Raw genomic sequence first — 14,544 nt, forward strand, 5'->3', positions numbered from 1 at the left:
AATAGAAATCATACATATAACATAATATAATTCTTTACAGTGAACATGTGACAATTATTTTGTTTGTGTACATTTCTGCATGGAGAATAGTTTTCTGCTTCTTTCTAAAAATTGAATTGAATTGGGATTAAAATGGTGATTTGTTTGTATAATATTAATCACTTCCAGACCGCCCATTGGGGTTTTTACATCTGGCTTCCTTGTTCTACCAGTATGTACTGGTACGAAATTGCGCAGCTGCTGAAATGGGGAGCCAGCTTTAACTACAGCCAGAGCTTCCCTAGAGAAGACAGGGAGGGTTTTTCCATTCCCTGCCTTCCCCATTGCTGAGTTCACAATAAAAAAATAAATCTAAATATATAAAGGGGTGAAAATGAGAAGCAACAATTACCCTTTTACTAAGATTACATTATTATTATTATTTATATTACTTTAATTACTAACATTGTCTTTTTGGATTCTATTTTCTGGACTAAAATACTTGGCCTGATATCCCATCCATAGTTGGATAATCACTCTTCTATGGCCAACTACAAAAAACTTGGATTTAACATTATAAGCAAGATAATTCTTAAAATAAGTTACTACGCCTATGCTCAGTACTGGGCGACTCTGCTTAAAAAGAGGTGGGTACACAGGTAACATATATTGATGAATAACCGTGTTCTTACATTTTGGCTACAATGGACCTCTGTAGTATGTGTTCAATATTACCATTGACCCTAAAAATGTACCATAGGTAGAGGAAAGTTCAAAAAGGATATCATTTAATAGTACAGTATTTCCTATATAGTAACATATTCATAAAGACCACCATGAGTTATGTGAATACCATGATGAGGTCAGAGCTTGACAAATAAAATCTCTATTGTTTTAGGCTGCTCTTTACTGAATAAACATTGTAGTAGAGCTAGAGAGATTTGTTTGAGTTTAGGACTTCCCAGTATCAGAACCACAGACTGTGCCGGAGGATATAAATAAATTACCACCAGACATGCACAGAATCCCAGGCTATTCCTAGGGAAAGTATCTATAAAGAGGAGAACCTCAGATACATAAAATGCAATGTAAAGAAGTAGGAGGCCACCAATGGTCCTAGCTGCACGTATACGAGCTTCTGCTTTTGGACTAAGATCTCCATTTGCATTCCTGTCCTCTTTGTGGCTGTGTGAGAGCAGAGATTTAATGATGATGCCATTAGCAATTCCAATGAGAGCGAGTGGAAGGGAACAAGTTATGATGGTGCTGGGGAGCATATAGACAACATTTACTTTTGGCACGGTTACTTCTAAACTCTGATTATTAGAAATGTTTAATTGAAGGTGGTCTTTGTAACGGTACCAGGCAGCCGGTATGCCATTAGCCACTGAAGTAAAAACTGAAGCCATGAGTAGTTTTGGTATCAGATGAGAAACTCTCAATTTAAGCCAGATAAGAAATGGTTGGGTAAAAATGATGATCTGCAAGTAGTAGTAGACAGAGAGGCAAACTGTAAACCAGAAACTGGAAAATATAGGCAGAATAAGCAAAACTGTAAATAATGTATAGATTTGTTCAGAACTGTAGAGGTCACGGTCCAAGAAACTCACATAGTCATTAATAAGCATAATAATCTGGAAAAATACATTGAATGCACCAAGGGTCACCATTATGAGGTCTGATGGATTAAGCTTTCTGCCTCTGACCTTGTCAACAAAGTTCACAGAGACAATCAGTAAGTTGGTGAACACCCCAAATATTGTGCTAATTCCTAAAATAGTCATGGAGGCTACAATAAAAATAGGAGGCATCTGTCTCTCATTCACAGTCTGTGATATTCAATGACTCACAGAAAAATCAGACAGCAGTAAAATTGTTGCTGAATTGTCAGAGATCTGTATGCTTCTGCAAAAATAAGAGAATTAGAAGTAAAAAATTAGAATTATTAAAAAATTAAACTTTACAAAGTTGAGTTGTGGAAAACGCATGATATTTCAATTTGTTGGCCCCAATCTTTACATGTGGTACCCAAATAATCTTTGAGATCAAAATTTTCAAATTCATGTGGCCCCCTAACCCTTATAAAGTTAAATCTGTAACGTAACAAAGACTGAATGTGTTGTAGTATCTAAAATTTTCCACCAATAGCCATTGTCTAAGCTATTCAATATGCAGTTTGCACAAGAGATCCGATAATTTTAAGGCCAAGTATTATGCATTTGCAGTTCTATCTATCCTTGTAGTCTACAGTACCAAAACACTGACGGGATATCAGCAGACTCCACTATAGGCCAATTGAGTTTACCAGGATACATCTGGATCCAGAGACTTACATTTCCCTTTGAAATTAAAGAATTATAAGATTAATAAATATTTCTTATTCTGGAAATTCTTTTACCAGTCATAAAGAAACACCTCAGACTGGAGAAAGAAAATCCATATTAACCCAGTGTTTGCTGGTGATATTTGTTTGATTCTAACTGGGCACAGAACAATCCTGATATAACCTGGATATAGCTGTATCATTTCCCTGTACTGGGTTACTTGTATTCTTTATTCAAATTATATTATTTTCTGAATAATAATCTCTAGAACCTGAACTCAGACTACTTATATTTCATAACATTTTTAAAAAATAAAAAAAAGTATATTCGCCTTCTTTATGTGAGAATACAACCTGAGGATTCTCTTAAACAAGATATAGGCCATGTTGCTTAAACCAGAATTTATTTTTAAGAAGTGAGATTTGATTAAACCTGAATATTTCATTAACAAAAATTTCAACTAATTTCTTATCAAGTAAAAAATCTTCGGTAAGTGAAGACCTTTAGAAATCCACTACCCAAACCCTGGTTTAAAATATGAAAAACTGTAAAGGCTCATTTTTCAATTGTAACTACTCAGTTCATTTCCTTCTATATTAGTAATGAAGCATTTGTTCTAACTTTATTAGGAATCTCAACGTTTTCCATAAGGTTCCATTCACGCGGAGTAAACGCGTACTCATTTTGGTGTGTATTTTTACACATGTAAAAATAGGCGAGGTGTTTTTTGATGCGTTTTTTGGCGTGAAGTGTTTTTTCACGCGTTTTTTTGTCGCATTTTCTGTTAGTTTACATGTGTCAAAAAAACGCGTGGCCTTTTTTACACGTGTAAAAATACACACCAAAATGAGCATGCATTTACTCCATGTGAATGGACTCTAATAGTGAATCTCATGTAAATGATCTAACTATCTCATCTTCTAGATTAGCCTAAAATGGTCTATCCAAATCTGCTCTTTCTTGCTAACTGGTCAATCTTAGCAGCCTTATAATAACATACCCAATTAGAATTCATAATTTTACGCTGAAATTCAGATTTATTTTATATCCGCCAATAAATCCTTATACATTGCGTTGCATGTTTCTAAGGTCTTAAATTTATTTAGAAACATCTTAATCAATATAATATCCTAGATAATATTGTCATCTTCATAGAATCGATTGTACACATTAATAAGATCCTTTTCTGATACCATAATTTTAGGCTTGCCTTTATTATTTATATAAATTTTCAAGCCATTTCATTTAGCCAGTTCTTGCCTATTTTTCAATATCTTCACAAGATACGAATTGCTCTATGTTTACAAAGCCAAAATGATTTCAATTATCCTGAATAGTTCTTTTTTCCTACTTTTTATGGCTTCTGATTTATCTATATTAATATGAAACCCAGAAATATCTTTAAAATCATTAAAAATTTTGACCAAATTTGGCATGGACACCAAAGGTTTTATTAAAGAAAACTAGATATCATCTGCAAAAAAAAAAACTTACTGTATAATCCTTACACCCACCTTCAACCCAACAGTATTGCTATTCCTTCTTATCATTCCAACCAAGGTTTCCATGATAGGTATATAGACTGCAGATCTGTTTTCATCGCGTCATTTTATTCTGGCCTCAGACTTAGAATATAATAGCTTTAAAGCATTAACAATGTTCCTCTAACATACAGTATGTAACACTACAAACCCATACAAAACCCATTTTCCTAATTGTAACTCAATGTTAGGAAACATGACAATAATTTAGATGTTGTACATATTTCTTACCTTCTGAAAAACATGATGGCATTATTATAATTTCTGTTTAGTAGCAGATTTTACGATTTCACTCTAGACCAACATATGCTGTATTTGCCACTTTTGTTATCACCTCTATCAATTTTCTGGAGCCGGATACAATGCAAATATATATGTGAGTCTGTAGTTATATTAGTAGGGAAGGGAGAAATTACTGCTTCAGGGATAATTGTATGTTTCAATAAATACAGAATCCCAATGCACCACAGGAAGATTTATATGAATTCATTATGCCCAGGGCACTTTTAGTGATCACGCCCTGTCATGTCAGGCTCAGTTTACACATGGTGTTGTGTTGCAGCTAGAAATCAGAATATTGCTGCAACAGAGCCATGTCTATTGCATAAATATAGTAACAAAACTTATTGGATGGGTATGGTAACTGAACAAAGCTATTACGTAGACAGGTAACAAAACCAATTTTACTGTATAACCATAAAGTGTATCCAGGCAGTAAAGTAAAATTTTTTGCAGCATATATGCTGCTGCATTCATTCTGTTACCATTTCTATGCAGTAAACTTGGTTCTGACATTGTGTCTATGCAGTAAGCCTATTTCGGTTACCTTCTGCTACCATATCCTGGTTCTCTAAGAATAAAAAATTGGTTCTGTTATGGTATTATTCAGTGACAAAACCAAAATTACTTCATAGATACAATGATGGAACTGAGCTAATGCTATGTTTATATCTGCCATAGTCAGCTGAAAATAGAAGTCAATGGATTTTACTACTGTGGGGAAGTTAGCTCAGTAGAAGCAGTGGTGTGGACCCAAACAGTTGAGACAGGGACACAAAATATGCAGCAAACTGGTTTATTAAAAAAAAAAAAAAACAGGAAAATAAATAAACCTTGACTTCATGCACAAAATAAAACAAAATACAGCCTTAACTTCGGGCAAAAAAACTAAATAAATACCTGCTCGTCTGAGCAACTAACTAAAGAGAAATGATAACCTACCTATACGTGTAGCTTACTTTCAGCCACACGAACAAAACAAGTGCAATATTGTCCCACTGGACTGAGGGTTTCAGGACAGAGCCATATATCTCCTTTTACCCCATGGAACTGCACTGCAATGCAAGAGCTGCAGTCTTTTCTGGCCCAGTAATGAGCCAAGGATCTACACCTGGGCTGAGCCTACTCCAGATCTGCCCTGGACCACACATATGTCAGAAACCTGGGGCTGATACATCTGGACTCCAGCACTCTACCTGTCACCTTCTCACACTACACACTGCAATCCATTAGTATTTCAGTGTATTGTATGAGTGATAAGACCCTAAAGAGTTTAAGGTCCCCAGGGGATCTGAAATTAAAAGTAAAAAATATAATAATTTTTTTTTTTTTTTTTAAAGTACAAAAAAACCCCTCAAAAAATATAAAAATTCTTATCACCTCTCTTCCACTAGATCATATATAAAAATAAATGAACAAAAATGAACATAAACACTTTAGGTATCACCTCTCAAAATTGCCCAAACTATTAAAATATAAAAATATTTATCCCATATGCTGAACACCTTAGCAAGGCACTTTGTCTCATAAAAAAATTGAATTAAAAAACCATACAATAGTATTTAAAGCATTAGACATTTCCCAAAATGGTATCAACAAATACAACTTTCGGTCCTACCTTACCTAGCTCCATACATGTAAATATAAAAAAGTAACAGGAGTCACAAAATGGCGAATCAAAGAACTTTTTCTATTTTGCAATGTTTTAAACTTTTGAAAGCTATCAAAACATTAAAAAATATTACATAAATTTGGTTTTGACGTGATCGTACTGACCCACGGAATATAGGTAACGTTATTTTTCCACATAATGAATTCTTTAACAAATCAAACAATAGGAAATTGACGCAAATGCGTTTTTTTCCAATTTCACCTCATTCTGATGTTTTTGGAAACCATGAGGTACAGTCTGTGTGAAATGGAAGCACATGGAAGCAGTTTATGGGAGAGTAAGCGGGGCATGAGAAGCAGTCTATGTGAAAGTGAGGGGGCCATTGGGAGCAGTCTGTGAGGAAGAGGCCCCAGGAGCACTCTGTCTGCAAATGAGTGGAACATCTAGGGTGGTCTTTGGGTGAACAAGGGGGCATGGAAAATGGTCTGTGATGGAGTTGCAAGGGCAGTAGTCTATGAGAGAATAAAGGTGGTCATACACAGTTTGTATGGAAAAGGAGAGACCCTCGGAAGTGGTCTGTGTGAACCAGGAGGGAGCTACTCCATTCTAGTATTAATCTACACCACAGCCTGTCCCAGAAACACAGAAGATAAGCCATTGGTGAACATCACATGGGTATGAGGATAGTTAAGTATTAGAGTTGGACCAACTGATTCGTCTAAAACCAGGTTGGACCTGGATGGTCCAAATCGTTCAGTTTTTAAATAAACTGGACAAATTCCAATCCATCTCATTCTCATTAAAATGGTTGCTGCCGCACATCTTGTGAGTGACTATGATGTTCTGGTGCCACCTGACAGCCTCTCCGCCAATAGTGAGTGGTAGATGAACACTTGCTTATAAGATGTTGTTAGCATGCTCATGTTCTGACATCTGAAAAGTTTGTAAATTGCAACCAATAGAGTTAGGAAATCTTAGGAATAGGACAGTTTAGTCAGATTTAATCAATCACAAGCAGATTCATGATTGATTAAACTCCCATCAGGCCAAGTCACTGGTGGTGCAGTTGCTGCTGTGCCACAGAATGGAATCCATTGCATTTTGCCAGTGCCTGATGGTAGTGCTCGGTGTTGATGGAGAATGTCATTATTTGTCAAGCGAAGGTGTCCCTGCTTGACAAATAATGGCATGTGGGCCTCTCCTTGTAAATATCAATGTGGGGAAAAGTGCATGCTACTTATGACCCGGGACAATACATATCTTTCATGGCTTACTCAATCAATTTTTTGAGTGTCAGAGGCAGGGGCGGATCCAGGGCCGGGCGAGCCGGGCAACCGCCCGGGGCCCCGCGCTTAGCGGGGCCCCGCGGCGCGGCCGGGACCTAACAAAATGGTCCCGGTCGGCATGTCCCGACTCCAACTGAGCTCAGCGTTAAAGCAGGAGCTGAGCTCACAGCTCCTGCTTTAAACGCCTATGTATTCGGCTCATCGGCAGTAGGACGCCGATGAGCCGAATGCATAGGCGTTTAAAGCCGGAGCTGTCACAGCTCCGCTCCTGCTTTAACGCTGAGCTCCGGCCTCCGGCATTTGTAGCCGCGATGTGATGACGTCATCACATCGCGGCTACAATATGTGTATGAGGGAGAGAGCTGCGGGGGAATGAGGAAAGGTGAGTGTGTGTGTGTGTGAGAACGGCATGACACTGGGGCAGATGGAGGAGGGAGAACGGCATGGCACTGGGGCAGATGAAGGGGGGAAGAACAGCATGACACTGGGGCAGATGGAGGGGGGAGAATGGCATGACACTGGGGCAGATGGAGGGGAGAGAATGGCATGACACTGGGGCAGATGGAGGGGGGAGAATGGCATGACACTGGGGCAGATGGAGGAGGGAGAATGGCATGACACTGGGGCAGATAGAGGGGGAGAGAACAGCATGACACTGGGGCAGATGGAGGGGGGAGAATGGCATGACACTGGGGCAGATGAAGAGGGGAGGAACAGCATGACACTGGGGCAGATGGAGGGGGGAGAATGGCATGACACTGGGGCAGATGAAGGGGGAAGAACAGAATGACACTAGGGCAGATGGAGGGGGGAGAATGGCATGGCACTGGGGCAGATGAAGGGGGGAAGAACAGCATGACACTGGGGCAGATGGAGGGGGGAGAATGGCATGACACTGGGGCAGATGGAGGGGGGAGAATGGCATGACACTGGGGCAGATGGAGGGGAGAGAATGGCATGACACTGGGGCAGATGGAGGGGGGAGAATGGCATGACACTGGGGCAGATAGAGGGGGAGAGAACAGCATGACACTGGGGCAGATGGAGGGGAGAACGGCATGACACTGGGGTAGATGGAGGGGGGAGAACGGCATGACACTGGGGCAGATGGAGGGGGGAGAACAGCATGACACTGGGGCAGATGGAGGGGGGGAGAACAGCATGACACTGGGGCAGATGAAGGGGGGGAGAACAGCATGACACTGGGGCAGATGGAGGGGGAGAACGGCATGACACTAGGGCAGATGAAGGGGGGGATGGCATGACACTGGGGCAGATGAAGGGGGAGAACGGCATGACACTGGGGCAGATGGAGGGGGAGAACGGCATGACACTAGGGCAGATGAAGGGGGGGAATGGCATGAGACTGGGGCAGATGAAGGGGGGAGAACGGCATGACACTAGGGCAGAGACGGGGGGAAATGAAACTGTGGGCAGATAAAGGGGGAGAATGGCATGAAACTGGGGACAGAGATAGAGGGGGGGACATGAAACTAGGGGTAGATGAAGGGTGTATATGAAAATGGGAGGGAGATATAATTTACGGGTGACTGTAGGAGGATTATACTGTGTGGAATCACATGAAAATTGAATGAGAAAGGGTGGAGTCAACGTAAACGTTGGCGGGCCCTAATTTGCTGCGGCGCGCTGGGCGCACCGCACGTTTTGTACCCTCTTTCTAGTCTTCAACAGTTGGGAAGTACAAGTTAGAAGTGCGAGACCCCCAGTAAGTAGGGCCCCGCCAAAGTCAATTGCCCAAGGCCCCGCAAACCCTGGATCCGCCACTGGTCAGAGGCCACAGTCTAGAAACACAGCAAGGCCAAACGCTTTCTAGTACCACATATCACTTCATAAGTGATACATAGGTACAGTTTCAACAACAGGCAGGACCCATCCATCTCTCCAAGTTCCTCTACACTAGACCATTTCCAATCCCCTACTTCACCAGGGCAAGGCATTGCTGGCATTCCCCCTCTCTCATTTCATGATTGTAAGGTGCAATGCAGATTGAATGATCACTTTTGGAATATTGTACGGATTGTCACTACTTGGTGCTGCGAATGCACCCATAAAGGAGGGAATATTTTCTACACTCAATTATTTATTAAATAGTTCAAAAGAGAAAAAAATGGGGGCATTCACCCAGGCACTTTTCATAAAAGAATTTCTTTATTCACCATCCTTAAAAGCATGGGAAGAGATAATATTATAATATATTAGATAATATTATCTTCATTTAATTTGTCTTCAATGGAAAACCCCAAAAAGAATTGTCAAAAAGCCAAATTGGATATAACTTCCCAGCAAACATAAAAGAGGGGGTGGACAAAAGTATTGGCACTTTTTAAAAAATCATGTGATGCTTCTCTAATTTGTGTAATTAACAGCACCTGTTACTTACCTGAGGCACCTAACAGGTGGTGGCAATAACTAAATCACAGTTGCAGCCAGTTGAAATGGATTAAAGTTGACTCAACCTCTGTCCTGTGTCCTTGTGTGTACCACATTGAGCATGGAGAATAGAAAGAAGACCAAAGAACTGTCTTAGGGCTTGAGAAGCAAAATTGTGAGGAAGCATGAGCAATCTCAAGGCTACAAGTCCATCTCCAAAGACCTGAATGTTCCTGTGTCTACTGTGCGCAGTGTCATCAAGAAGTTTAAAGCCCATGGCACTGTGGCTAACCTCCCTAGATGTGGACGGAAAAGAAAAATTGACGAGAGATTTCAACGCAAGATTGTGCGGATGGTGGATAAAAAACCTCGACTAACATCCAAACAAGTTCAAGCTGCCCTGCAGTCCGAGGGTACAACAGTGTCAACCCTTACTATCCGTCGGTATCTGAATGAAAAGGGACTGTATGGTAGGATACCCAGGAAGACCCCACTTCTTACCCAGAGACATAAAAAAGCCAGGCTGGAGTTTGCCAAAACTTACCTGAGAAAGCCAAAAACGTTTTGGAAGAATGTTCTCTGGTCAGATGAGACAAAAGTAGAGCTTTTCGGGAAAAGGCATCAACATAGAGTTTACAGGAAAAAAGAAGAGGCCTTCAAAGAAAAGAACACGGTCCCTACAGTCAAACATGGCGGAGGTTCCCTGATGTTTTGGGGTTGCTTTGCTGCCTCTGGCACTGGACTGCTTGACCGTGTGCATGGCATTATGAAGTCTGAAGACTACCAACAAATTTTCCAGCATAATGTAGGGCCCAGTGTGAGAAATCTGGGTCTCCCTCAGAGTTCATGGGTCTTCCAGCAGGACAATGACCCAAAACACACTTCAAAAAGCACTAGAAAATGGTTTGAGAATCTCCCTTCCCCTTGAGATGTGGTCGCAGGCCTTTAGTGCATGTCATAAGTTCTCTATATCGTGTAGGGCCCAGGAGATCAATTATAAGATTCTCTCTAGATGGTATAGAGTCCCTGCCCTGCTCCATTGTATCTACCCCTCAGTTTCTGATAGATGTTGGAGGTGTCTTACGGAGTGTGGCACGATGACCCACATATGGTGGGGCTGCCCCCTTTTGCGCCCCTTTTGGACTGGAGTCAGAAGTGTTATCCTGCAGGTTACAGGTATCGATCTGGCGGATGACCCAGTTCTGCTGCTCCTCTCCATATTTCACCGGAAATTCCGCAAGCCTACCCGCAGACTCCTAGGCTTTTTGTTAGTGGCGGCTCGCTCTGTTATCCCTAGGCTGTGGAAGTTCTCACCCCCCCACCCCCCCACCCCTTCCAATGCTATAGGGCAGTAGTGGAACACCTTTTAGAGACCGAGTGCCCAAGCTGCACCCTATAACCCATTAATTTATTGCAAAGTGCCAACATGGCAATTTAATCTTAATACTGTGTGGATTCACAATTTTGGAGACTTATGGACATGTTAATGAGGCTTTACAGAGCTTTCAATGATACAAACAACTTTGTACTTAATAGTAATAGTTTGCATTTGGTACTTTTGAACAATTAATGTTCACTATTTACATCACACATAATCTGTTTTATAGTGAATGGGCAATATTGTTACAGCCTGTACTAATGTCACATGTATGATATAAAACATATATTTTGTGATATAAATACTGAAGGGCTCCCACACAGTCCAAACTGCTCTACAGTGGCCTCCACACAGTCCAATCTGTTCCATGGTGGCAGCCACACAGTCCAATATGTTCCACGATGGCCCTACACAGTCCAATATTCTCCAGTGACCCCCATAAAGTATAATATACTCCCCAGTGCCCCCCACACAGTACAATATACTCTACAGTGGCCCCCATACAGAACAATATACACCACAGTCGCCCCCACATAGTAGAATATACCCCCCAGTGGCCCCACACAGTGCAATATGCTCCACATTGACCCCCATATTGTACAATAAACTCCACATTAACCCCACACACAGTACAATATACACCACAGTGGCCCCCATACAGAATAATATGCTCCCGTATTTACCTGTACTTCCACGAGCAGCAGTAGAGCGACCTCCTTTTTCCACTGCAAAGCTAATGCTGATGAATGACATCATCTCGCCTACGTTGGGGCAGAGGTCATAATCTTCTGTTAGTGTAAGCATGGTCCCGCGTACCCGCAGCCTACACTGACAGTTTTGAGGTGTATGTGGATTTGCACATACAACTGAAAGAAGCACTGGATCGCTCGCCAGGGTATCTGGGACAGCTATCCCGCATTCCCCGTTAGCAAGTGATCGAGGAGCCTGGCTGGGGTGACGAACACCATGCTCGTCACCTCCAGATTATTGTGCATAATATGGAGAAGAAGGTGCTCTGTAATAAATCCTCTGTATAGGCTTTATGTGAACTCCAGGGTATGTTCACACAAACCATATTTTTATAATATGTTCCAGTTAAAATAGATGATAATGTAGATAAAACAGCTGACCATGTTTGATTAGTTGATAGCCTAAAGGTGTCTATATAATTTCAATAGTAGTTGACCAAATTTTGGTTCAGCTGGTAGCTACTTGATCTACTCCCCCCCTCCCCCCACACACAAACATCATTATTGTTAAATAAGTAGAGAAGACATTCATTTATTATTTTATTTCTATTGCTGAATATTTTTTATTAGATTTCAATATTATATATTATAATGCATGCGTTGGGCTCAACTACTTGTTCAGAGAAATTCAGTACTAGTACAAAGCTATCAAATATACAATTCATAAGATACAGGCTCATTTTTGTCCATGAGGATTGGTAGGAATAGAACAGATAACATGGTGAACACTTAACAGCAGTCAACACATAAAACCATGATCAAAGAACAAAATAAAAAAAGTTTTTACATTGGTAGGGCACTGTCCATACCTTCCATAAGGAAATATGTTTGACAGACCTTCTTATGACATCCTGACAGACATGTAAAATATAATCTTACTTGTGAACATTGAAGGCTAAGTAAATGCAGAACACAAGTTTAGGGTTTGAGCAACATCTTGATGTCCCTGTTTCAGTCGACCAGTTTATTTTGTTGCTCTTTCTTTTGAGGGAGAACTACTGACCCCTTAGTGTCGAGCGTGATAAATATAACAGTTGTTGTCACGTCCACTTTTTTACTGAAACCTTGAATACTATGAATTATACTGGTAGCAGCTTGTTTCAGTTTGGGGCTTCCAAAAATAAGGACAAAAGACTGGGCAGGAGAATAGCTGTAAATGACCATGTAACAAATACATTGTCCTGGACTACTTGGTGGAAACATTTCTGTAAACAATAGTAATTCTGATATGTAGAAGCAAACATAGACCAAAAGAAGACCGCTTATTGTCTTGGCTGCCCGCACTTGGCCTTCTGTACGGGTACTGAGGTCTCCATTAGCATTCCTAACTGCCTTGTAGGTATGAGTTACAAGAGACTTGATGATAAGTCCATTGGCAGCTCCTGCTAAGACTAGTGGCAGGGTACAACTGATGAGATTACTGATGATCAGATACTCTATAGTCAATTTAGGAGTCGGTGCTTCCATAGTTTGGTTACTTGTCCTGTTGAATTCTTGATCAGACAAGATTGTGTTCCAGATTACAGGTATACTTGTTGCCATTGATATAAGAACTGAAGTCATTAGAACCTGTGGAATAAATCGTAACACTGCTAACCTGAGTCGCACAAGGAATGGATGATAGAATATGACAATTTGGAAATAATAGCTGATAGATAAACATGCAGTTAACCAGAAACTGGTATATACTGGGAAATTGATAATGGCAGAGAATAGAATATAAACCTCTTCAGTAAAGTAAAGGTCGCTCTCAAGGAAGCTGAGAAAATCATTTATGATCATTATCAACTGAAATAAGACATTGGATATTCCCATCATTAGCAAGATCTGATCTGATGGACTGAGAGCTTTACCCTTGATTTTGTCTGTAATATTCACAGCAATTATTATGGAATTGGCAAATGACCCTATTACAGTGCTTATGGCCAAATAAGTCATAGAAAATAACAGAAATATAGGAAGCATTAGCTTTCTCTATTGAGCACAGCCTGGGCCTTTCAATAAAATAACATTTTGTATTAAAATAATGGTGAACAACTAGAAAAGAGAACTGTAATATACAACTGAACAAAACAGTATTCCCTCCTCTAGTCTGTGTAAGGAATTAAGTCAATATACATTTACTATTATCTTCCAAGTTCCCATAACTATGAAATCCACATATAAAATACATGTACAATAATACTGTTAAATGAACATATTGCGAGAGGAGTTGCACGAGTTGTAAAGTGATGCGTAGGCTCCACACAGCAACACAATGTTAGTAAGATACGCCTATGAAGTCTATATGGATCCAGTTAAAAGCTTTTCATCCTGGATAATGGGACAGAAATGTTTTTCTCCTATGTCTCACGTTGTACAGTCTTTATTCATCCTGTGAAATACAATCATGTAACTTATACTTTCCAGCATATCACATAATTTATGTGGTCTCTTTTAACGCTCAATATCCTAAGTTATCCATAAGACTTACCATCTCCGTGTCTGTCAATAGGCCATATCTGATTATTAAATACAGACACATACATCACGTAAAGACATCTTATATACGGTAGATAATATTCCTGTAATTATAGAGATGGTTGGTACATGCTGCTAATTTGTAATTCCATAGTAAGTCCCATAAGTCTAACTATTAATAGACTCAGGTGTCTGAAACTCTATTTTAATGCAGTCGGTATGGACCCACTGTGTTATTAAACCCTATTTGACTTTGGACTACTACTGAGGGAATTGTATAAGTGATCCCCTGATAATCAACCTTTAACCCATACAAGGATGTGGACTACTTTGCTGGAGACCACCACGTTGCAATCTTTTGGAGTAGTTATGGTGCATTATATGAGACCAAAGTGGGTCAAGAGCCTCTGATGTGCAACAGGGGCACCCACAGATCATTCTGTTTTAGCTAATATATTTAGGACAGCGAACCAAGTCCCCCTAAGGCCTCCTTGTGAATGCTGCGCCAGTGCTCTTGAGTGATCGGCACTCCATTCACTTCTATG

The 14,544-nt window shown here is 40.4% G+C and overlaps 2 protein-coding genes across 2 annotated transcripts; both read right to left on the reverse strand.

Annotated features, from left to right (window-relative positions):
• Positions 1-842: 842 nt before the first annotated feature.
• On the reverse strand, positions 843-1,790 carry LOC142194123 (taste receptor type 2 member 40-like). Its single transcript, XM_075263144.1, has one exon. The coding sequence runs from the start codon at positions 1,788-1,790 to the stop codon at positions 843-845; it is 948 nt and encodes a 315-aa protein (XP_075119245.1).
• Positions 1,791-12,490: 10,700 nt separating this feature from the next.
• LOC142204127 (taste receptor type 2 member 40-like) lies at positions 12,491-13,504 on the reverse strand. The gene has a single exon (XM_075275433.1). It carries the CDS (start codon positions 13,502-13,504, stop codon positions 12,491-12,493), a length of 1,014 nt encoding a protein of 337 aa, XP_075131534.1.
• Between the last annotated feature and the right edge of the window lie 1,040 nt (positions 13,505-14,544).

The sequence above is a fragment of the Leptodactylus fuscus genome, chromosome 1 (genome assembly GCF_031893055.1).
Source record: "Leptodactylus fuscus isolate aLepFus1 chromosome 1, aLepFus1.hap2, whole genome shotgun sequence".
NCBI lineage: Eukaryota > Metazoa > Chordata > Amphibia > Anura > Leptodactylidae > Leptodactylus > Leptodactylus fuscus.